The 26,728-nt window shown below is 43.2% G+C and overlaps 1 protein-coding gene across 1 annotated transcript in view; it reads right to left on the bottom strand.

Moving 5' to 3' along the window:
* Nucleotides 1-26,728, bottom strand: part of LOC124142187 (hemicentin-2-like) — a 56,435-nt gene that overhangs the window by 7,210 nt on the left and 22,497 nt on the right. The window contains exons 16-31 of the mRNA XM_046510492.2: nt 24,567-24,815; nt 23,415-23,708; nt 22,185-22,433; nt 20,457-20,741; nt 19,099-19,192; nt 17,961-18,181; nt 17,303-17,476; nt 13,748-13,867; nt 11,349-11,624; nt 10,286-10,409; nt 8,246-8,430; nt 7,643-7,749; nt 6,733-6,940; nt 4,849-5,133; nt 3,413-3,709; nt 1,470-2,474 (exon numbers count right to left, since the gene is read on the bottom strand). Coding sequence (XP_046366448.2) covers nt 1,470-2,474; nt 3,413-3,709; nt 4,849-5,133; nt 6,733-6,940; nt 7,643-7,749; nt 8,246-8,430; nt 10,286-10,409; nt 11,349-11,624; nt 13,748-13,867; nt 17,303-17,476; nt 17,961-18,181; nt 19,099-19,192; nt 20,457-20,741; nt 22,185-22,433; nt 23,415-23,708; nt 24,567-24,815 — 4,173 coding nt within the window. The remainder of the gene's footprint in view (nt 1-1,469; nt 2,475-3,412; nt 3,710-4,848; nt 5,134-6,732; nt 6,941-7,642; nt 7,750-8,245; nt 8,431-10,285; nt 10,410-11,348; nt 11,625-13,747; nt 13,868-17,302; nt 17,477-17,960; nt 18,182-19,098; nt 19,193-20,456; nt 20,742-22,184; nt 22,434-23,414; nt 23,709-24,566; nt 24,816-26,728) is intronic.

Below are 26,728 nucleotides of genomic sequence, written 5' to 3' on the forward strand. Positions count from 1 at the left end.
CGTGGGTTTCACCGAAGTGGTAAACGTCTTAGACCTGCATCACTTCGGGCTTTCCTCCCACATTAAGCTGACACGCCGTGATATAACTGGAATACTGATAAAAGCGGCGTTAAACCCAACTCACTCACTCATTCTTTATTGTTTGTAAGGACGTTACAGGGCTACTTCAAGAGAATACTGAGTAAACATTTTGTTTGTTTGTTGTTTAACGCGGCACTCAGTAATATTCCAGCTATGCGACGGCGGTCTTTAATTAATCGACTCTGGACCAGACAATACAGTGATTGACATCATGAGCATCGATGTAGGCAATTGGGATACGATGATATGCATCAACTACGTCAGCGAACCTGACCACCCGATCCCGTTAGTCGCTTCTTTCGACACCCTATATATATCGAACCCCGTTATCCCGAACCTAGCGGGACCGTGTTGTAACTTAGAGATTCCGGATATTCGAGATAACGAGGCATGAACACGAGGCGGTCTGGGGCGGAGAACAGGTTCGTACGGTGGCCCATAAGGGACATGGAGTCTGTTTTTCAATATTTTGATGTTTAACTTACTTTTATCTTGACCTTTTGCAAATTAACACAATCTGCCATACAAATATGTGATAAATCATGTATAAAAACATCCGAAAACATAGAAAATGTACTTTAAGTAGCTTCTGTGTCGCTGAAATGTGAAGTGAAAATGTCCAAAACTAAAATGGAAATGTCAAAAACCATAACGAAAAGGTCAAAAACTAAAATGAAAATGTCAAAAACACAAAACGAAAATGTCAAAAACTAAAATGAATACACAGAAAACTATTTCCACCGCGGTGTAAATATTATCACCGCGGTGGGAATATTTACACCGCGGTGGAAATAGTTTTCTGTATTTTCATTTTAGTGAAAGGTGAAAACTATTTACATCGCGTTTTGTGTTTTTGACATTTTCATTTTAGTTTTTGACATTTTCGTTTCGTTTTTCAGCGATTCAATATCTTCTTTACACATGATTTATCACATATTTGTAAGACAAATCGTGTTAATTTGCAAAAGGTTACGATAACAGTAAGTGAAATATCAAAATATTGAAAAACAGACTCCGTGTCCCTTATGGGCCACCGTAGGTTCGAGATATCGTTGCATTCGAGATATCGGTACATTCGAGATAACGAAAGGGGTTCGATTTTATATATATTTACAAACTCAATACCTCACTCAGTATTCACCTAATAAAGGGGCAAGAAGCAGCCCTGAAACGTCAATAAACAATAAAGAAGTTATTATTCATAAAAGTGACGCGTCTTTATGTTCTTCTAAATGCCTACAAAGACAAATGTTTACCAGTGCAAGAGATACCAGTTGGAAGACGTCTTCAAGTAATTGAATATTGCAATGTCAGAATAGGAGCATTGTAGAAACAAATTGAATATATTAAAATACTTTAAACTGTGTCTTCGTTAGTCTAAAACTCACTCTCTGTTGTCTCGGTTGTCATAGCCTCGCTCTGAGATCCTTCCCCAGCAGGACCAAATCCAGACACCCGGATGCGGTACTTCCGGTTCCTTTCTAATCCATTTATTGTCAACTGTTGTCCTGCTGGGAGTGCGTTAGTCTCGAATTTAAACTCCGATTTCCACTTCCCTTTATTCAACACTTCGACATACAGATAGTACCCGTGTATGTTGCCGGCGTTAGGCCCAGTGTCTGCGCGGGAAGGCCGCCACTTGACTGAAACGGAAGTGACGTTGATGGCGCTGACTTCATCCATTACAGGAGGACTTGGCAGAGTCACCGATCCGGATCTTTTCGGATTGACCTGACCCATGTTTTCGTCGATCCTCGGCGTTTCCACGACCAGCTGGTCACTCTTTAACCCTTCTCCATTCTCAGAATAGGCGCTGACAGTAACGCGGTACCTTGACTTTGGTTTTAGAGAACTTATTATAAACAGCTGACCCTCTGGGGGAATATTGGTTTGATATCTGGACTCCGGGATCCAGGTGGAGCCTGCCATCCGCTCAATGTACACGTAATACCCCTTGATCTCCCCTTCAGGCATTTCTTCATCTGGAGGCCACCATGTGACGAGGATGGACGTGGCATTCATAGCAGTCACCTCTTCAAGGTACGGGGCGCGGGGGAGGAAGTCAGGAATGGGGGTGGTCACTACCTCCCCTGTAGTGGACCCTGTCATGGGTTCACTCTTTGGTCCCTCCCCGTCGCTGTTGTACCAAGCCACCTCCACGCTGTACTTCGTTCCCGGGGACAGCTGTCCCATGGCGATCTCGTGGTTGGTGCCGGGTCTGACGTCCATGATGTAGCGCACAGTGGAGTCCCAGGGACCAGCTTTGACCTTCTCAATGTACACGAAGTAGCCTTTAGGGTCCACATTACCGGCGAAGGGCGAAGGTCTCCATCGGATGAAAAGGGATGTTTGATTGACGCCGGCAACTTCTTCCAAAATAGGGGCCTGAGAATCTGAAAATGGTCTTTACATAATTCTTCAGAACCTTTTTAAATAATACTAATACTACTACTAATAATAATAATGATGATGATGATGATGATGATGATGATGATAATTATCATAATAGTTTGCTTATGAAGAGCACAGCACCATTCGCAATGTACACTCGAAGCGATGCATTATTACCTGGATCAATGGACCACAGTGCACTCGGTTTTTCATTCTCAGCTCCCTGGGAAGTGTACAACCCTAAATGAGCCTAACTGGTCAATATTGTAAATATCAATTGGTTTTTTTTGTCATGTCATGTTCACACAATTCCCTAGTGAAAATTTCGGGGATGACATTGGCTATGCTAGTGATAAGATCAAATCGAGAATGACGATCGGGTGATTACAATGTGTGCCTGGCCTATTGTGTGTAATCTTTAACTGTAGCCTAGTGGCTAACAACTAGGCTAGGGGTAGCCTCGTGGTTAAAGCGTCCGCTCGTCACGCCGAAGACCCGGGATCGAGTCCCCACATGGACAAAACGTGTGAAACCCATTTCTGGTGTCACCCGCCGTGATATTGCTGGAATATTGCTAAAGGCTGCGTAAAACCAAACTCACTCACTCACCAAACTGTCGTCGTGACAATCCATAATTGGCACCAGTGGTTCTCCTGTGGTTGATTAGTGACAGGCAGTCGAGATAGGACTGAAATATTTCTAAACCGGCGTGGGGGGGCGGTCGGGTAGCCTAGTGGTTAAAGCGTTCGCTCATCACGCCGAATCTCGACATGGGAACAATGTATGAAGCCCATTTCATGTGTCCCCCGCCGTGATATTGCTGGAATATTGCTAAAAGCGGCATAAAACCATACTCACTCACTAACTAAACCGGCGTTAAACAAGATTCACTCACTAACTCACTTAACCGGCGTTAAACAAGACTCACTCACTCACTCACCTCTGGAGTTGGTGGACACAAACAGTGGGTCAGAGCTGGGCCCATCCCCCTGATCTGTGATGCCGGACACCCTGACACTGTACCTGGTGTCCGCTGTCAGCCCCTCCACCACCGCCTGACGGTCGTCACGATCCACACTCACTCGTCGACTCTCGCGACGTCGCTGGTTGTCGACGGACACAACGTACCCCTGAATCAACTGCAGCTGCGGAGATTCAGAAGGAGGGGTTTCCCACGTGACCATGATCGCGGTCGAGTTCAAGGGAGATAAGTCTGTTATAGTTGGAGCCTCTAAAACTGCGATGAAAAATATCAATGAAATGTTAGATATACATGATATAAGATGTTACCGGAAAATGCCGACGGAATCTTGTGTTCTATAATAGTCTCGCGGAACAGTGATCGGACGCTCGTCAGTTTTGGTTTTTTTAATTGTCTCTGATGCTTTCAAATGTTTTATTTGTTTATTTGTTGTTTAACGCCGCACTCAGCACTATTCCAGCTGTATGACAGCGGTCTGTAAATAATGGAGTCTGGACCAGACAATCCAGTGATTGACATCATGAGCATCGATCCACGCAATTTGGATACGATGACATGCATCAACCAAGTCAGCGAGCCTGACCACCCGATCCCGTTAGTCGCCTTTTACGACAAGCACGGGTTGCTGAAGACCTATTCTACCCCGGATCTCCAAGTGGTTGCTACACTTGGTTTGAGACATGTAGTTAAAACAGATAATGTACCGCCAATTAAACAGTAAGAACACAGTGTCCCTTGAGGATATGAAGATTAGTTCTTATCATGAAAGAAATACAAATACTCATGTGTATCGGCACTGGATGCATTGTTCAACTCTTCGACGTTAATTTCAAGCGACACACGAATATAATTATGTTTCAACCTCCTATTTCTAATCAAATAATGATAGAGCTATCATTGCCGTAAATATATACAAATCATTCGACGGTTTCTTGAAACAGGGACCGCCTCCGATGTCTAGTGGTAGAGCGTCCGCCCGAAGAGCGGAAGGTCCGGGGTTCGATCCCCGGCCGCGTCAAACCAAAAGACGTTAAAAGATGACACTTGTTGTTATCCTGTCTTGCGCACGGCATTAAGGGGCTAAAACAAGGACTGGTCGGCTCGGAGTCAGTATACTGTGTGTGAGTGGGGTATTCATGTTAAACTGCGGCATGGTATCTCAGTGAGCTAGCACTATAAATCGGCATCAGTCCGTACTAGTACAAGCAGCCACACAAACACACACGCGTACATGCACGTCGCTATATAAGTGCAATAATCTTGGACGCGACGTTAAACCCCATTTCACCTCACCACCTTGAAACAAGTACAAGCTTGCGCTGAGACAACAGGTTGCAATCGTCTACATCTCAATGACTACTATCGAAATACTCAGGAAATATGATGATGCTTACCGAAGCTGGGGAGTCTGATACTCATGGGTTCGGTTTGTGGTCCCACGCCATACTTGGTCCTACGGGCGATCCTGACGACATACCCGCCCCCAGGTAGGAGGCCACTGAGGACGTAGGAGTTAGCTGCCCCTGTGATGCGGATCTGCTCCTGGTAATCATTGCCGTCGTCGATGGACAACTCGTACCCCTCCGTCGGCTCCACGCTGACCGGGTTCTTCCAGTAGATCTTGACGCTGGACGGGCTGAGTATCTCCCCCTCCAGGTTGCTGACACGGAGCTGGATCTCTGCAACGACAAACATTGATCTTGATAGTCGCGAAACTGTTCACAACATTACGGTGAATTTAAATGATTGTTGTGCAAAACTGTTTTGCGTTACACCGAGCATTTTTCAGCTTTATCATTGCGACATTTAGATGAGTTTCGAGGGGATGTCAGTTGATCCAGGGACGTCAGCAGCTTCTGGCCCCACTTGCACAAAGCGCTAGACCTTAGCGCTAAGATGATCGCAACTCCCATACCTTAACATAGGCTTACGATAGTCTTAGCGCTAAGACCGCTTTGCGCAAGTGGTCCCTGGTCAACACTCAAGACCATGCTCTTAAAAAGAGCATACGTCTGAGCTCTCTTGAGCAGAGTGTGTCTGGATAAGATGCGATATATATATATTTCTTAAATCTATTGATAAAATATCGATTCAGTTTACATATCAAGGATCATAATCAAGTAGAATGCGGCATCACTGTATCCTGGATGCTATTTGACACTGATCTTGTGATTCTCAATCCTAAAGAACATCTGGATAGCTTGGTGTCCATCTTCCCGAGGCAAGAGAGTTCACTGACTATTAATGTCCAGTTTCCACCCTTGCCGAACTAGGATGGAATTATGGAGTTACATTTTGGCTGGACTAACGAGTCTATGCATAGTCCAATCAATATCTCGCAACGAAATCGAAATCCGGTTCGTAAACTGTCGTGCAGATTTCGGTCGATTGCAGGATTTGCAAAGAATGTGAACCGCCAACTCGTTGTCAAAAGATATTTTCCAAACCTTTTCATGTTTATAATCAAGGTGCTCGCGTGATTTGGTGCACTTCGCGATGTAAGACCCGTTTTATAATCATATAGATCTTGACTATCGATCAGATCGTCTTGACTTGGCGCCGCCATTCTGTTTGAAACAAATGCAAGTGATGGAATCTGATTGGTCCATAGGAGAGGTTTAGAAGGGATATAACTCATGTAACAACTGGTGGCGCTACTATCGAGCCCAGGAATTCCAGCCTAGTTCAGCAAGGGTGGAAACTGGACTTTTATTGTCAGATAACTCTCTTGCCTCGGGAAGATGATTGGTGTCCCGTAAAGGGCTCATATGAAACACACTCTGAAGTGAAATATCTCAAGTGATGGAGTGATTACATGACATAGCCAACCAACAAGCAGCTTTCTCGAGCTTTATGACACTGGTTTCAAACACGGGACTTCCGATCCAGACTACGCTTTGAAAATATATCATTCACACTGAACAAAAGAAAATTATGTTTGTCTAATAGATGGCCAAGATTGCATAGGAGGACTTCCAACGGGCTGTGGGAGGTGTCTTCCGTTTCAAATGTTTATCCCATTGAAGCGAGAGATATAATATGATTTTAACGGAATCAATTTACAGCTGATTTTTTCTGAATATCCCGTGTTAACCTTTTCAAATTTGCATAATTAGAAAACATATTCTGACCGTCACTTTTCCGATCTGGTAAACGATGTTCTAATTGTTCAAATCAAAGGTCGTTCTGACCTAACGCGTAATTGGAGGTCCTCAGGTTATTGTTTATCGGTACCAAGAACTAAGACCTGATTTTATTGAGATTAATTGTCTTCCCACCATCAGCTGAAGAATCTTTGATAAACAATTCGATGTCGTTGGATTCAACTCTCTGGCCGTCGTTGTAGGTTGCCTGTATTCTGAAGGTGTACGTAGCGAACTGGCTCAGGCCCCGGATAAGAGCTGATGTCTGGTCACGTGGTACAGACATGTTGTTCCAGTACTGGATAGGAGCGGAAGGGTTGATGGTGTAGAGGACACGGTATTCCTTAAACAGAGGAGAGTTAGTGAGTGAATTGGTTGTTACGCCCACAGTTGGAGTAAGTGAGTGTGTTGGGTTTAACGCCGCTTTTAACAATATTCCAGTTATATCACGGCGTGTCAGCTTAATGTGGGAGGAAAGCCCGAAGTGATGCAGATCTCAGACGTTTAACACTTCGGTGAAACCCACGAGCACGGGTATGGTGCTGACAAACCTAGAGTGAGTGAGTGAGTTGGGTTTAACGCCGATTTTAACAGTATTCCAGTTATATCACGGGTATGGTGCTGACAAACCTAGAAACATAATCGGGGCGAACCGAGATTCGAACCCACAATCATAGGTTTCTGGCATGCCCAAGGGACGCAACTCTGCACAGCGAATCGCGGCGCCTTAGACGACTGGGCCACCCGTGCCCCCACAGTTGGAGGTTTACCAATAGTGAGACGTTACACAAACAGTCAGGTTCCAACTTACCTGTAGAGATTCCACATCATCGATTTCGGCAGGTACCAACTTACCTGTGGAGTGCTGGGGTAGCCGAGTGGTTTAAATGCACGCTCGCCGCTAAACCGGGTTCGATTCCCCACATTGGTACAATGTGTGAAGCCCATTTCTGGTGTCTCCCGTCGTGATATTGCTGGAATATTGCTAAAAACGGCCTAAAACAATACTCATTCCTCCAATATACTACGGCATATTCCAGCTTACCTGTAGCGCTTCTGTATCATCTACTACGGCCGGTTCCGACCAGCTTATCAGACCCCCATCGCGCATCACCAGCCTCGCTTTCACATTATGGGGAGCGGCACGTGAAACTGGAAACGGGAATTTGAAAAGTTCTTGCATACTGATGTACAATAGTCTAGGAAGCACGGGTGGCCCAGTAGTCTAAGGCGCCGCGATTCGCTGTGCAGAGTTGCGTCCCTTGGGCAAGCCAGAAACCTATGATTGTGGGTTCGAATCCCGGCTCGCCCCGATTATGTTTCTAGGTTTGTAAACACAATACCCGTGCTCGTGGGTTTCACCGAAGTGGTAAACGTCTGAGACCTGAATCACTTCGGGCTTTCCTCCCACATTAAGCTGACACGCCGTGATATAACTGGAATACTGTTAAAAGCGGCGTTAAACCCTACTCACTCACTCCCTTACTACAATAGTCTCACAATAAACGAGTCATGAGTATTCATATTACCTGCACATTTATCATGGTAATATTGCATTAGTTAGTTTTCTGTCTGGTCTTGTCATGATACTTGCCACAAAGCATTATATTTTTCAATCTCGACTTAAAAACTCTCGAAAAATCCTTACCCTTCTTCCGAGTGTAGAACTTCTCACTTGGTTCCCCCTCGGGCCCTGCTCCCTGCGAGTTTTTAGCGGTCAGTCTGACCTGGTGGCACGTGCCGGGCTTGAGGCCGCTGACCACTACTTCTTGAACACCGCCACTAACTATGACGTCATGAGCCGTGTTCTCGTGCCAGTCTTTCTTGCACTTCCTGGAACAAAGTCAGTGATAACGTATAACAGCGTGTAGCCCTCGGGAACGTATCAGGGTGATGTTGTACATAACAACCTAAGCGCTATACGACTGTCTATGTAAAAGTATGGGAATTACGATCACCATAGCGCTATACGACTGTCGTAAGTCTATGTTTAAGTATGGGAGTTACGATCGTCTTAGTGCTATACGACTGTCGTAAGTCTATGTTTAAGTATGGGAGTTACGATCGTCTAAGTGCTATACGACTGTAGTAAGTCTGTGTTAAAGTATGGGAGTTACGATCGTCTTAGAGCTGTACGACTGTCGTAAGTCTATGTTAAAGAATGGGAGTTACGATTTCCTTTGTGCTATACGACTGTCGTAAGTCTATGTTAAAGTATGGGAGTTACGAGCACCCTAGCGCTATACGACTGTCGTAAGTCTATGTTAAAGTATGGGAGTTACGAGCACCCTAGCGCTATACGACTGTCGTTAGTCTATGTTAAAGTATGGGAGTTACGATCGTCTTAGCTCTGACAACGGCACCGAGGACATCAACCTGAAGTTTTATAGATTTGGCCATCTCGTCTATCTGTACCTGATCAGTGTGAGTATATCAGTGTGAAACTATCAAGTATATCCCTTTAGTATATCAGGATGTAGTTAAAGAGCTTATCCCTTAAGTATACCAGTGCTCAAAATATTTTTTCTCTATGCATGTAGCTGTTTTTAATATATCAGTAGTATTTCAGCGTGTAGCTATAGAATATATATCACTAGTGTATCAACATGTAGCCGCATAATACATCATTAGTATATCAGCATGTAGCTGTAGAATATATCATTAGTATATCCGCATGTAGCTTTAGAGAATAGCATAAGTATTCCAGCATGTATATATAGAGTATATATCATTTGTGTATCAGCATTTAGCTATAGAATATATATCATAAGTATATCAGCATTTAGCTATAGAATATATATCATTGGTATATCAGCATTTAGCTATAGAATATATATCATTGGTATATCAGCATTTAGCTATAGAATATATATCATTGGTATATCAGCATTTAGCTAAAGAATATATATCATTGGTATATCAGCATTTAGCTATAGAATATATATCATTGGTATATCAGCATTTAGCTATAGAATATATATCATAAGTATATCAGCATGTAGCTATAGGATATATATCATTAGTATATCAGCATGTAGCTATAGAGTATATATCATTAGTATATCAGCATGCAGCTATAGAATATATATCATAAGTATATCAGCATGTAGCTATAGAATATATATCATAATCATATCAGCATGTAACTATAGAATATATATCATAAGTATATCAGCATGTAGCTAAGGAGTATATATCATTAGTATATCGGCATGTAGCTCTAGGGTATATATCATTAGTATATCATCATGTAGCTATAGGGTATATATCATTAGTATATCAGCATGTAGCTATAGAGTTAATATCATTAGTATATCAGCATGTAGCTATCGAATATATCATTAGTATATCAGCAAGTAGCTATAGAATATATCATTAGTATATCAGCATGTAGCTATGGAATATACCATTAGTATATCAGCATGTAGCTATAGAGTTAATATCATTAGTATCAGCAAGTAGCTATAGAAAATATCATTAGTATATCAGCATGTAGCTATAGAGTATATGTCATTAGTATATCAGCAAGTAGCTATAGAAAATATCATTAGTATATCAGCAAGAAGCTAAAGAAAATATCATTAGTATATCAGCAAGTAGCTATAGAAAATATCATGAGTATATCAGCATGTACATGTAGAAATAGAGTTTATAGTGTATCAGCATGCAGCTATGTATGACACAGTACCTGACGTGGATGATGAAAACGGTAATGGGGGAGATGCCCTCTTTGTTTGCGTCCGCCCAGCTCACCGTCGCTGTATCTTGACCGACGTTGGTCACGTTGGGCTGTCCCGGCGCCGCAGGCACCGCTGGTAAAACAAACATAAGAAAAGTACAGGTCATCGACGTGAGGATTATGAGCAGGAAATATTAACCTGTGCATAAAATTGGCTTGTCTGACATTGCCAGGTCGGATTCTATCCCAAAGTGGGAGAGATATCATAATGACAATCGGTATTGGGAGAAAAGGTGCTCATTATCGACGTGAGAAATTGTGAGAATATGCGGGAAATACGATACTTTACCTCTATGTTCATAATATGGAGGTCGGATTCTATTCAGGGAGTCATCATTAATAAAATACGGGTAAATACGTTTAAAGCTTTGATCAACATCCTTAAGGAGGCTGTACAATTTGGCTATCTCATCTAAGAAATATACCACTCGTGGTCGTTGTTTATCGTACAATAAAACACTGCAGGGAGAATAAACCACAAGGGATGCGCCCCTCATGGTTTATTCTCCCTGCAGTGTTTTATTGTACGATAAACAACGACCGCGAGTCGTTTATTTCTTAAATATCTCACAATAGTTCACTATATAGTCTATATCTCACAATACCTCACACTGTCTCACGATCGGTCACAATATATCAGTATTTCAAACATATCGCCAAAAACAAAGTCTACACATTGCCTCAAAACGAAAGGACCCGTGAAGATTCCGGGGTAGAATAGGTCTTCAGTAACCCATGCTTGCCGTAAGAGGCGACTATGCTTGTCGTAAAAGGCGACTAACGGGATCGGGTGGTCAGGCTCGCTGACTTGGTTGATACATGTCATCGATCCAAATTGCGTCGATCGATGCTCATGATATCAATCACTGGATTGTCTGGTCCAGACTAAATTATTTACAGACCGCCGTCATATAGCTGGAATATTGCTGAGTGCGGCGTTAAACAACAAACCAACCAACCAAATCAAAACGAAAGAGCAAAGTCCTCATCTTTAAAGAACACGGGCTCTCACCGTCTGGGTCCTCCACGATCACCCGAGCTGTATATTCGATGTTGCCAAGCAGATTCTCTGCAGTACACACGATATTCGTAGACTGCTGAACGTTCTTCAACCTTATGACGTCACGTCCGTTGGCTGGACCCACCCTGTTGATAGGACGGCCATTTTGGACCCATCGTACCAGAGGTACAGGTGAACCAACCGCAGTACACACCATAGTGACGTCATCGCCTATGCGCACGCGTTTATTTTCTGTAGACCTTGTGAACTGTGGTGGAAACTGTCTTCCTGTGATTGAAACAAGAAAATGTATCACTCACCCGCGAGATCACCACTTTCTTAAAAATACACCATTTCAATTAGAGTGTCACAGCATCACGTGCGGACGGAACTTATTTTGGCATCAGCTAGTCATTCGAATGTGGGCGATTCTTCTAACTTAATGATGTTTATATATAATATTTATGTTATTATGAACATAAGGAGGAGAATTTATGAATGTCAACTGCTTTATTAGGTGTGAGTGAGTGAGTTGTGTTTAACGCCGCTTTTAACAGTATTCCAGTTATATCGCGGCGTGTCAGCTAAATGTGGGAGGAAAGCCCGAAGTCATGCAGGTCTAAGACGTTTACCACTTCGGTGAAACCCACGAGCACGGGTATGGTGCTGACAAACGTTGAAACATAATTGGGGCGAACCGGGATTCGAACCCACAATCATAGGTTTCTGGCGTGCCCAAGGGACGCAGCTCTGCACAGCGAATCGCGGCGCCTTAGACGACTGGGCCACCCGTGCCCCCGCTTTATTATGAGGAACAGACATATATATATATATATATATATATATATATATATATATATATATATATATATATATATATATATATATATCCAACAGATAATTGGCGCTGATAGGTGAATAGCCATAGACAATTGGAAGCCAAAACGTAACAGTAAATTAGCGCTGACAGCTGATAGCGATGGACAACTGGAAGCCAGGACTTTAATACTCGCGTATTGTTCCTTATTATAAAGAAGTTGACGTCCATATATTCTCAGCCATACGTATATCCCTTCTAAATGCCCCTCAAATACGTATCATGAACATGATTTTAGAATCGGTTTCATGGTGTTTCTTGTAACCAATCTCGGAGAGAACACTCTTATGTTGTCGCCATACGCCACCCTTATACCAGCAACGATTTCTTTCAACGTTGAGTTTTCAAGTGGGCAATAAATATATGACTGCTACAAACTCACATTCCATTTAGAAAGTGGTCAAATGTGACAAATGTTATATTTGGGATAACACTGTCTTGGTAAAGTACAGTTTCTCGTACTTTTTCTGGGTTGAGTCCCATCCGTTAGATACGTTTGGGAAAAACTCGTAAAACACGGGCAGTTAGTAATCAAGATGTACCAGCAGTAAATACCTTGGATGATATTAACCAAACAAATAGCAAGTGGTTAGGTCACGAAATAGGGGAGAGAAAAAAGAAAATGTAGATGGGCGAGTCTGATTTATAACAGATTTCACAATTATTTCACATAAAGCCTTGAGAGCTCAATGTGACCCAGGTGATGTACATATGTCGCCTCTGAGAAACCTACGAGATTGGGATAGTGCTGATAGACAAGATTCTTCTCAGGGCGAATCCGTGATTCGAACACATAACCAGCGAATCCTGGCACGGTTAAGGGACGTAACTCGACGAAGACCAGTAGGCTCAAGGACGGATGTATTTTGTTGAGTGAAAGTAGGGATTGTTGTCAGTTTATGTGTAATGATTAGCAGTGGCAGCAGATGATTGAATCACTAGTAAAATGTGCTGTCGTAGACAGATTTTAGCGGCAGCCATCGGTCGGCAGCGAGTAAGTTAGAGTTACTGCCTCTGGGTGTTGTTGACAAACATGGCAGACCTGATCGTTCGAGAAGTTTCGTGATGGGGCAGTTTCTGAAAACTGGCCGTACCTATTTAAGACCGACATGTGGACAATTCGAGGCCTTTTACGATCTGAGTTCAGCCTCATCTTGGAAAGTGTAGATGAGATACACCGAATTCCTGCCAGCTCCCAGCAATATTCCGGATTCGGGAACAACCAGCCAAGTTTTTCGACAGTGAAAAATCTGGACATTTCTGACAACACTGGCATATATTCTAGGTCATGCTGCTTCTTGCTTATTTTTCTTGCCATTTTTTTAAAAACATTTTTAGGATTACGGATTTTTCAGCCCAAAGTCCAGGGTTGGAGGAGGGGAAAAAAGCCAGATGCATTTTTTGTAATGCAGAATGTCTCTGGCATACTTTATGAACATATACTGTGCTCAAAAGACCGCCATTTGTGACGATAAAGACAATTTGAGTGTACTGTGATGCTACACAATAAAGATGAAGGCTATGGTGATCTTACCCCGGACGTAGAGGCTGGCCTCTTGGGAGTAGGCTATGCCTGCCTGGTTCTCCACAGAGCACTGGTACACTCCCTCGTCCGTTGTCTCTACACCCGACACATTCAGGGCACTTCTCTGATCTGTAGACAGAGCACAGGGTAGTATATTATACACCAACGGATCTGGTCACCAAGGTAACAAGAAGTGAAAAGCATCGTTATCAGTAGCAGACACTATATATCTATCAACTACCAATGATTGTACGACCAAACCCTATTAATGCGAACGGTGCCGTTTCCAGAACATCGTAAAGATTAGCTAGGTTACGGTTTACGGAATCTTGGTAACGTAGTGATGTGTATGATTATAAAAAGAAGTTCCAAGCAATAGGTATTCGGAAGTGTCCTACTAACCGGGACTGGATGTCCGTGTACATGGATAAAGCGTTCAGATAACTCTCAAGGACATTCCTACAAATCCATGTATACCCATCTTCGACAAGGTGAGGTGAGGTGAAATTGGGTTTAACGTGGCGTCCAAGATTATTCCACTTATATAGCGATGTGCATGCACGTGTATGTGTGTGTGTAGCTGCTTGTACTAGTCCGGACTGATGCCGATTTATAGTGCTAGCTTACTGAGATACCATGCCGCAGTTTAACATGAATACCCCACTCAGACACAGTATACTGACTCCGAGCCGACCAGTCCTTGTTTTAGCCCCTTAATGTCGAGCGCCAGACAGGATAACAACAAGTACAATCTTTTAACGTCTTTTTGTTTGACGCGGCCGGGGATCGAACCCCGGACCTTCCGCTCTCCGGGCGGACGCTCTACCACAAGACCACGGAGGCGGTCTCATCTTCGACAAGACGTAGACAATAACAATGACAGAGCACATGTTTGATAAAATATAGTGGTAATGTTTGTTTGTTGTTTAACGCCGCACTCAGCAATATTCCAGCTATATGACGGCCGTCTGTAAATAATCGAGTCTGGGCCAGAGAATCCAATGATTGACATTATGAGCATCGATACACGCAATTGGGATACGAAGACATGCATCAACCAAGTCAGTGAGCCTGACCATCTGATCCCGTTAGTCGTCTCTTACGACAAGCATAGTCGCCTTTAACGGCAAGCATGGGTTGCTAAAGATTCTAACCTCTAATCTGGATCTTCACGGGTCAGTAGTAATTGTAAGTGCTATCTGACCAATGATACTAGTGTATCGACAGCAACACATCAACGTGACCCCGCTGTGTGGACAATACGTTTACATCCTGTTAAACGACAGTGTATTTTATTGTTAAACAATTATTGTAACTGTATTACATTGTTTCTGTTAAGATTTGATAGAAGCTCATTGTATTTGGACAATGATTAGTTGTCAGGAATGTAGTACTATTGATGTAAGCAGTGGTGAGGCAGTTACTACATTTATGGTTTAATTTTTTAAACATTCTGTCAATATTCTACACCCATACCTTGAATTACTGTTTAATATGATTTTAGAAACATCCTATTTCCCAAAAGAGTGGACTATCGGTGTGATTATTCCACTACATAAATCCGGATCATGTACGGATACAAACAATTATCGAGGAATTACCCTTCTGGGTGTTTTTAGCAAAATATGTGTTTCTATTATCAGTAAAAGGCTCACCTTTTGGTCAAATTCATTAGATAAAATTTCGGAAGAACAAGCAGGTTTTAGACAAGGGTACTCAACTACGGATAATATTTTCGTACTTAATGCGATTATTCACAAATACATGCAGAGAAAAGGTGAAACATTTTATGCTATTTTTTGTAGATTTCAAAAATGCTTTTGACTGTTTTGATTTTTTTCTTGCCCCTTCCTGTTCTGTTTTTTTTTCATCAATGAACTGGCTGCACAAATTACGGCTGGTATACAGCTGTATCCAGATATTGTTTCGATATTTCTGTTGCTTTTTGCTGATGATATAGTTCCGTTCTCTAGTACGATAAAAGGTTTACATAATTTGATAGATCAGCTGGAGCTGTACTGTTCTTATTGTAAACTCCAAGTGAACACTGAGAAAACGAAAGTGTTATTTTTTAAAAAGGGAAATAAACTATCAAATAGGGAAAAATGGTTCTTCAACTCAGAACCGTTACAAATTCTCACTTCTTATAAATATCTGGGGGTAACCTTCACAGGAAGATTATCGTGGAATTACCATACCAGTAATGCAGCAATGCGGGCAAAAATGATGGGAATCATACATAGAATAGAAACTTTCACTGATCTTTCATATGAAACTTTTTTTTAGATATTTGATACGCAAATTACTCCAATTCTTTTATATGGAGCAGAGGTCTGGGATCATGCTGAATACAGAACTATTGAACTGGTCCATCTATATGCTTGTAAACGATTCCTTGGCGTAAAAAACTGTACATCGAGTGTTATGGTATATGGTGAATGTGGACGTGTACCACTTTACATATTTCATCATATTAGAATTATCAAGTATTGATTCAAGATTCTTAAAATGCCTATTGATAGACTATTAGACTATTCCCCAGAATACTATTTGTTTGATATCAATTTTAAAAGGTTCAGAATATATTTAGCACAATTTAGATGCAGCTCTCATAAACTTAGGATCGAAGTAGGCAGACATAGAACAGAGCAAGAGATATGAGAATAAGTGAGCAATATGGTTTAAATGTGATTAGTTTCATTTTCTGTTAGTTTGTCCAAAATACGACCACCTAAGAAGAAAATATATTGATCTGCCTTTTTATGGACATCCCATTCAACAAAAAAATGTATCGATCATGTCAACAATTGATAAAGATACTCTAAAAAAATCTGTCAATGTTCATTTATCATGCTATGTTAATTAGAATATGACCTGTTAAACGGATCTGTAACCACTCCCGAAAACAGAATTGTTCTGTGGGCCTGAGGCCTTTCAGTATGGTATAAAACGTATCCTTGTCCTTATTTTTGATGCTAGTGTAATTGCTAACTTCCAGAATACCGTGGACTGACATAGAACGTTATAGAAATATGTGGAATATTCTGTGATGTGATGGCACTGTGTGGAAATTTCAAGAAGCTAGTTTTGACTGTATAAGGAGAAAAGAGCGTGTCTCTTGTCTCTTTCGCGTTTCATCACATCAAGACCATTGATATCATAGAAACATGTGGAATATTCTGTGATGTGATGGCACTGCGTGGAAGCTAGTTTTGACTGTTGCATCACATCGAGACCAGCTTTCGTGTGAGGATCACTTATCACCCTGGATTCTCCGCCTCGGTCCATCTCGGAGGCTTGACCACTGGGTGATTAATTACATTATTATCACTGACTTTTACTATCACCACTGTTTTTTTATATTTGATACTGACCACTGCCATCATATTGTTGGTTTTTTTTGGGTGTCACACAAAATTCTTTAACATACATATCTGGATTTTACATTTTGTTTCAATTTGGGTATCGACACGAACCAATCCATGCATCGACACCCGCTACTTCACCCCACCTCGACAAATTGACAACTGATGACCCACGACAGTGATGTACACCTAGACCCACCTCCAGGTAATACCGTGTACCGCCCGCCAGTAGAGATGGGGAATTGGTCCTTGTACCAGAGTATGCTGGCGTTTTTCGTGCCTAGAGCCTCGCACTGGAATACAGTGGTCCGCCCTCGCTCCACCGCCCGCAGAGCAGGGTGTTCCGTGATGGCGGGAAAGTCGAACGGGACGGCTGTAACGAAGTGAGAAAGTGGGTTAAACTGTTATGCGAATTGAAAGGTATTTCCCGTTCATATAAACCTTTATTACTTTTATAAAGAAAAAAACCCCTTCAAAACGTGTTATTTCGTCAAGACCTAAGACCCCCTCCGTGGTCTAGTGGATAGAGAGTTTAGACTGGAGAGCGGAAGATCGGTGGTTCGATCCTCTCGGCGCGTCATACAAAATGATGTTTAAAATGTTACTTGTTGTTGCCCTGCCTGGCGCTTTGGAAAAAAGGGATAAAACAAGGAAGGTTGGTCCGGAGTCTTCTATATTCTACAGAATACTGTGTCTCAGAGGGGCATCCATGTTATCTTATCAGCATGTTATCTTAATGGTCTAGTTTTATAAACTGGGCACCCATCAAATTAATGTCCCAAAGGTACATGGAAGTCCGGATCGTTTGACTTAAGGGGTGATGCTCAACAATTTCCCAACCGTAAATTCTCACTCACTGGTATGGTCGTAGATGGTGAGACTGGCGAAGTGGGACTGGGTGGGCCCGCCACTGTCGTCCGCTATACAGGCAACCTGTCCATCGTCCTCACCCAGAACCACAGGGTCGATCTCAAGAACTGACTCATCTCTGTCTCCCCTCACCGAGAAGCGACCCCTGCTTATCACCCTCCGGCCCTTCGTCTCCCAGTGTACCGACAGTGCAGAGGAGCCCGTGGCGCTGTAGGTAGGGTACGTCTAATATGTATATTATGTTCACATTCATCAGATCACACTATTGGAATGTTTTAACCAGCAATATTGTGTTTTATTATTGAGACAGGGATATATATGTTTGTTTGTTTGTTTAACGCCGCACTCAGCAATATTCCACCTATATGACGCGGTCGGTAAATAATCGAGTCTGGACCAGACAACCAGTGATTGACATCATGAGCATCGATCCACGCAATTGGGACACGAAGACATGCATCAGCCAAGTCAGCGGGCCTGTCCACCGATCACGTTAGTCGCCTCTTACGACAAGCATGGTCGCCTTTTATGGCAAGCATGGGTTGCTGAAGACCAACCCTTACCTGTCTTCACGGAGACAACGAAACCAAAAGTTGTATTTCACTTTGGTTCATGATGAATAACAGTATAAATAACACAACGCAGCGATGCTGTCACGTTCTAACATTTGCTAACGTTCGAATTATGAAGGAGATACACATTCGACTCTGTCAGGGCAATTATGAACTTAAAAAAAAGGATGAGACAACTGAGAAATCGTCACATCAGATTTCGACATAACAGTGTTCAATTGTACCTCAGTGAAGCCTATACAACCGTATAGACGAGTCCTACTACGTACCCGTGAAGATCCAGGGTAGAATAGGTCTTCAGCAACCCATGCTTGCTGTAGTAGGCGACTATGCTTGTCGTAAAAGGTGACTTACGGGATCGGGTGGTCAGGCTCGCTGACTTCGTTGATGCATGTAATCGTATCCCAATTGCGTAGATCGATGCTCATGATATCAATCACTGGATTGTCTGTTCCAGACTCATATACAGACCGCCGTCATATAGCTGGAATATTGCTTAGTGCGACGTTAAACAACAAACAAATAAAGTGCTGCTACAAAACTGTATACTCACCCGCAATAGAATCTGACAACGGCTCCATCTTCAACGCTCTTGTCCTTGGGTGGTACCGTTATCCTCGTCCCTGCCTGGCCCTTCTCTTTCGACACTGCATGGGAACATATACCATTACAGGCCTTCCAGGAATGAATTGCATTTGATATATTAAAAGAGGTATTTATTTTCATTGCCGTTGATGAATGCATCGAACGTTGGCAAATTTAAAATCCAAAGATATCTGTCAACAGAAAATAGGTCCAAAGAGCCCCTACACGAAATAGACGAATGATGGGGTGCATCAGTACAAGAATGGGGTGTATCAGTACAAGAATGGGGTGCATCAGTACAAGAATGGGGTGTATCAGTACAAGAATGGGGTGCATCAGTACAAGAATGGGGTGCATCAGTACAAGAATGGGGTGTATCAGTACAAGAATGGGGTGCATCAGTACAAGAATGGGGTGCATCAGTACAAGAGGATTCTGTTCGTGAGTGAGTGAGTGAGTGAGTGAGTGAGTGAGTGTGTGTGTGTGTGTGAGAATGGTTTTACACCGCTTTTAGCAATATTTCAGCAATATTACGGAGGACACCAGAAATAAAATTCACACATTGTACACATGTCGGGAATCGAACCCGGGCCTTCGGCGTGACGAGCGAGCGCTTTAACCACTAGGCTAACCAACCGCCCCAATATGTTTGAATATATGTGAACACAATGTAGTGCTTAGGCGACTGTCCTATATCGGAAAATGAATTTAACACACATAAAAACTCTCAGCAAAGTATAATCATTGGTAACTTCAGGGAAGTTTTGTCTCGCGTAGGGTGTGACTTGAAGAGCAAATTTAAATCTTGCACGAGATACTACTACTTGGATGACCATTTCAAGTGAGTGAGTATGGTTTTACGCCGCTTTTAGCAATGTTCCAGCAATATCACGAAGGACACCAGAAATAAAATTCACACATTGTACCAATGTCGGGAATCGAACCCGGGCCTTCGGCGTGACGAGCGAGCGCTTTAACCACTAGGCTACCCCAACTCCTGACCACTTCAGAGGGTAAACAGAAGACCCCAAGTGGTGATAAACTGCATACTTGAGAGTTAAAGTGAGTGAGTGAGTGAGTTGGGTTTAACGCGGCCTTTAACAGTGTTCCAGTTATATCACGGCGTGTCAGCATATTGTGGGAGGAAAGCCTGAGAGAGTTAAAGAATAGAAGCACATAGTTTGTTGACACCTATCCGCCGACACACGTATAACACTTCAACCACTGCGGGTTTTAAGATCTACACGATAGTGGTCAGTACGTAGTTTTTTTCGGCAGACCCTTCCTAGCCCTTGCTTTCTTAAATAAGTCTCCTTATTGAATCACCTTCTTTGACCTTGACCTGGAAGGTTGACGAGTCTCCGAGCGTGCTCTGACATACGTATGTTCCACTGTCCGTTGTCTGGCTGTTGGTCACTTCAAGTAAGGCATATAGCGTCAGGTCATCCGGGCCAATAAGCTTTGTCTTGATGACAGTCTCCGATTCGTGAAGTTCTTCCCCGTCCTTGAGCCAGACAACGTCACTGGGAGCCGACGTTCTGCCCGTAGCGTTGCAATGTAGTCTGACGGTGGCACCAACAGTGATAGACTGCGGACCGCTGATTGTTACACCTGTTCACGTCACATGACAAGTCATTATCCTCTACATGTCAATGTTATAGTCTTTATCGCATGAGTGTAAGTGAGTGAGTTGGGTTTAACGCCGCTTTTAACAGTATCACAGTTATATCTCGGCGTGTCAGCTTAATGTGGGAGGAAAGCCGGAAGTGATGCAGGTCTCAGACGTTTACCACTTCGGCGAAACCCACGATCACGGGGGTGGTGCTGACAAACCTTGAAACATAATCGGGGCGAACCGGATTCGAACCCACAATCATAGGTTTCTGGCGTGGCCAAGGGACGCAACTTTGCACAGCGAATCGCGGCGCCTTAGAAGACTGTGCCACCCGTACCCCCTTTAATTGCATGAAATAGTGGACAAAATTAATATACCTCATGAATATACCCGAAGTAGCTAATTCGAATATGACCTGTACACAATATGTAGTAATTATTTAGTGAATCTTATTTCTTGTGGATATGAATTGGTTTTTTAACACAATTGGAAATTATTATTCTTTAATTGATTAACAGTTCAGAGTGAGTGAGTGAGTGAGTTGGGTTTAACGCCGCTTTTAACATTATTCCAGTTATATCACGGCGTGTCAGCTTAATGTGGGAGGAGAGCCCGAAGTGATGCAGGTCTCAGACGTTTACCACTTCGGTGAAACCCACGAGCACGGATATGGTGCTGACAAACCTAGAAACATAATCGGGTCGAACCGGGATTCGAACCCACAATCATATGTTTCTGGCGTGCCCAAGGGACGCAACTCTGCACAGCGAATCGCGGCGCCTTAGACGACTGGGCCCCCCCATGCCCCCTTCACAGTTCAGATGTTAACAGCATACGTTTATCACCTTTTAATGACAAATAATATGTATATGCCAATCTTAAACTTCAGAACATGTAACAATAATTTACCAATTGAAACCGGTCGCTGGAATAACATAAAGCTAGAAGATTATGCATGTGAACTGTGCAACTCTCCTTCAGAATTTTCATTATCTGTTTAGAAACCAGGTTTTGTCATAACATAGACCTGTATACGTACCAATTGCTTACCAAAATAAATTTGTCTAATTTGTAAACATTTAAGAGGTTATTGTCCAGTCAAAACACTAGAGATCTTATCGCGATTTATTGATAAAATATTTAAAGTAGTACGAACACACAAAACAGAAAGATATAATATATCCATGCATGACTTACTGTCACCTTGTCACATATTAATACTTCATGTGTACATGCTTATTATTGTGTACTCTTTTGTACCACCGCGACTGGTTTGGAGAATAATAAACTGTTCCGTTCCGATCCGATCCGTTCCGTTCTGTTCTGGTCTGTTTTGTTCTGGTCTGTTCTGGTCTGGTCTGGTCTGGTCAGGTCTGGTCTGACTATGCATGCACACGTCGTGGTTTGGAGTGTGTGTGTGTCGGTGTGAAAGTACGTACCTGCCCTGCCTTCCACGATGACCATGAAGGTTGCTTTGGAAGCACCTGCCGATCCCTGGGAGATGCAAGTGTAATTAGATGACTTCTGAATCTTGTTCAGGGAGAAGAATGACTCCGTTCGACCTTTGATGTAAGCGCCATTCTTCTGCCATACGTACATACTTGTTCTTGAACCCGGGGTCACACAGGTCAAGTTCACGTAGTCGCCCTTGACAACCCGCAATTGCTTCACGTGGGGCGTGACATCATCTGATGCATATCGAATATTTGCACACTTGTGGGAGGATCTATGTTTTTAATAAATAAATCTTCTAGTTCTAGCCTCGCATCTAAAAATAGTTCATGACGCTTCTTGGGAAGTAAGGATATGAACAGAGAGGCATAATTACAGATGAAGACACACGCTTTATCTGAAAGGCAGCTGTACTCGTGTTTGCAATGTTAATAGTGTAATGCAATGTTGATGATGTCTGACTGACTGACTGAGTTGGGTTTAACGCCGCTTTTAACAGTATTCCAGTTATATCACGGCGTGTCAGCTTTAATGTGGGAGGAAAGCCCGAAGTCATGCAGGTCTCAGACGTTTACCACTTCGGTGAAACCCACGATCACGGGTATGGTGCTGACAAACCTAGAAACATAATTGGGGCGAACCGGGATTCGAACCCACAATCATAGGTTTCTGGCGTGCACAAGGGACGCAACTCTGCACAGCGAATCGCGGCGCCTTAGACGACTGGGCCACCCGTGCCCCTGATGATGTCAAAAGTGTATTAAGGTGGCAACAACCAAACACAATATGACAAACTACATTTGTTACTCAAATACTTAGGACATGAAACAGCAAAACAGTTTTAAAACAGGTGGCCCTGAATATGGACAGCTGTCATATTATGTCTTTGGCTGGAGCTCTTTAAGTGCCCCACGACCCGTGAAGATCCGGGTAGAATAGGTCTTCAGCAACCCATTCTTGCCGTAAAAGGCGACTACGCTTGTCGTAAGAGGCGACTAACGGGATTCGATGGTCAGGCTCGCTGACTTGATTGATGCATGTCATTGTATTCGAATTGCGTGGATCGATGCCCATGATACCAATCACTGGATTGTCTGGTCCAGACTCGATTATTTACAGACCGCCGTCATACAGCTGGAATATTGGTGTGTGCGGCGTTGAACAACACACAAACAAACAAAACGTAAGTATATGATCTCAGGGTTGTGGAAATGTACCTCTGAAAACAAACACGTCCATACTCCGCAGGTGTCCGCTGTTCGGAGTTCGACAGGCGTACACTCCCGTGTCCCTCTTCCGGCTGCGAATAATGGTGAGTCTGCTGGTGAGAAGATCGTGATCGCGGAGCCTGATCTTGACGATGTGGATCTCAGGGTCAGATTCGGCGTCTAGTCGGGACCCGTCCTTAAACCACTCAAGATCTGTGACGTCAGCATATTCCCCGGTTGCGTTGCAGGTGAGTGACAGAGTGTCCAACTCCTCGACATATTCAGTCCCCCCGATCACAAGAGCTGCAGGCAGAGGACGTATCATAAAGAAGTCATCTCCGCATCTTACTTTTAATCATGTTTTGTTTTTTCATTATCTATACAAGATGAAGCAGTAAATCCCAAACCGCAATGAAGAACGAAGCGTAATAATCTCACAATATCTCACTAAATAATTTGCATCTCACAATATGTCACATTATATCGCTATATCTCGCTTTATTTCACAATGTCTCACTGTATCTCACAATATCTCACTATAACAGACAGCTACGCGATACAACGCAAAGAACAATGAAGAATGAAGCGTGGTTTATTTCATGATAAAAACTTGTTCTATTATGACGTCATTTCTGGAGATGCTAACATGAGCTCGCAACTTGATGATGTCGTCATATTTTGGACGACGCTATTTGTGAGAGGGGAGTTTCTAGTGAGTTGTTCCCCATAGATGTAGATGTGGTACGCAGATAAACGCAGTGTCCGAACGATCGCATCCAAGATCAGGAGAGATATGACAATCGGTAATAGGAGTATAGGTACAGATAATCGACGTGAGGATCGTGAGAATATGCGGGAAATGCCAAAATTAACCCACCTGTTCATAAAATGGACTTGTCCGACATTTTCGAGGTCGAATTCTATTCAGGAAGTCATCGTTATTAAAATTAAGGTAATTTAAAGCTTATCAACATCACCAAAGAGGTTGTACATAATGTTGATATCTCATATATAAGAAATAAACGACTCGAGGTCGTTGTTTGTCGTACAATACAAAACTGCCGTGAGAATAATTCATGAGGGCTACAGTGTTTTATTGTACGATAAAGAACGACCACGAGTCGTTTATTTCTTAAATAATCAAGAAAAGCTGTCTCTCACCATGTTCCGCCTCCATGACAACCATGAACGTCGCCTCCGACCTCTTGTTGGGGCTCTCCGCTCTGCACGTGTAGTTGACGGACATCCGCACGTTTGGTAGTGCGAGCACAGCCCCGAAAACCGGAATGTCCTCCCCATCAGTTGACCAGGAATAGATAGTGTTCTGTGGGTCCTCGGTCACGCAGGTCAGATTTACAAACGACCCGGGAACAACCTTAATCTCCTTAACCTTTGCCTTCTTTCTGGTCTCTGAAAGGTTTGAAGAAATGTATGATCAGGTGCCCAACCTCGCGGAGCACAACTACATGTAGTTCAATCAGTGAAAAACAACTGGTATACTTAAGTGCAGCAAAAACAGTTTCTCTTTGATCATGGGGGTAGTGGTGAGTTGGTTTAACGCCGCTTTGAACATTATTACACTCAGTTATATCACGGCGTGTCAGATTAATGTGGGAGGAAAGCCCGAAGTGATGAAGTCTTGGACGTTTACCACTTCGGTGAAACCCACGAGCACGGGTATTGTGCTGACAAACCTAGAAACATAATCGGGGCGAACCGGGATTCGAACCCATAATCATAGGTTTCTGGCGCGCTCAAGGGACGCAACTCTGCACAGCGAATTGCGCCTTATAGACGACTGGGCCACCCGTGACCCTCGTTTGTCATGTATGAGTGAGTGAGAGAGATTTTACGCCGCTTTTAGCAATATTCCAGCAATATCACGGCGGGGAACACCAGAAATGGCTTCACACATTGTACACATGTCGGGAATTGAACTCGGGTCTTCGGCCTGACGAGCGTACGTTTTAACCACTAGGCTACCCGACCGCCCCAATATCATGTATGATGAAGATTGAGAGCTGGTACTTGCACACGTGATGTTTACATTGACAAAGAGAAAACACAACGCGCCCCATTATGATTAAGTCGGTTTACTTCTCGTCATTATGGTTATGCATTTCACATAGTTAAATAGCATTGAAACGGGCGTAACTTGGAGTGAAATTCCACTGAAAGATGTATAACCTACGATGTGCTCCTCTACATTGCCAGGCACGTTTTTGAGCGAGCAATAGCTGTGAGGAGCTGGTAGAGTAAAAGAGCGGTAGGAGCTTATTCTGGACTCGTTTGTTTAAAGAGGTAAGGTGAAATGGGGATTAATGTCGCTTCCAAGATTATTCCACTTTTATACCGACGTCCATGCACATGTGTGTGTGTGTTTGTGTGTGCTTGTGTGTGTGTGCGTGCGTGCGTGCGTGCGTGCGTGTGTGTGTGTGTGTGTGTGTGTGTGTGCGTGTGTGCGTGTGTGCGTGTGCGCGTGTGTGTGGCTGCTTGTACCAATCCACGCCGATTTTATAGTGCTAGCCCACTGAGATACAATGCCGCAGTTTACATGAATATCACTCAGACACAGAATACAGACTCCGAGCCGACCAGTCTTTGTTTTAGCCCCTTAATGCTGAGCGCCAGGCAGGGTAACAACAAGTACAATCTTTTAACGTCTTTGGTGTGACGGGGATCGAACCAGGGACCTTCAGCTATCCGGGCGTACGTTCTGTACCAATCCACGCCGATTTTATAGTGCTAGCCCACTGAGATACCATGCCGCAGTTTACATGAATATCACTCAGACACAGAATACAGACTCCGAGCCGACCAGTCTTTGTTTTAGCCCCTTAATGCTAAGCGCCAGGCAGGGTAACAACAAGTACCATCTTTTAACGTATTTTGGTGTGACGGGGATCGAACCAGGGACCTTCAGCTATCCGGGCGTACGTTCTACCGCTCTCTTCAAATAGTGAGTGAGTGAGTGAGTATGGTTTTACGCCGCTTTTAGCAATATTCCAGCAATATCACGGCGGGGGACACCAGAAATGGCCTTCACACATTGTACCCATGTCGGGAATCGAACCCGGGTCTTCGGCGTGACGAGCGAACGCTTTAACCACTAGGCTACCTGACCGCCCCCTCTTCAAATAGAACATGGAGGTTCAGGTGATGAATGTGTGAGTTGGATCGTTTGAACACTATTTCAGTTATGTATGCACGACAATGTAGGACGACAGTCCGAAATGACAAAGTACGTTTACGTTTTCCATCTTGGGTCTGTTGCTGACCATAGCATCACAATGTACAATATTAAGGATTCAAATCAACATTTA

The sequence above is a fragment of the Haliotis rufescens genome, unplaced genomic scaffold (genome assembly GCF_023055435.1).
Source record: "Haliotis rufescens isolate VD_foot unplaced genomic scaffold, xgHalRufe1.0.p SCAF_2, whole genome shotgun sequence".
Taxonomy (NCBI): domain Eukaryota; kingdom Metazoa; phylum Mollusca; class Gastropoda; order Lepetellida; family Haliotidae; genus Haliotis; species Haliotis rufescens.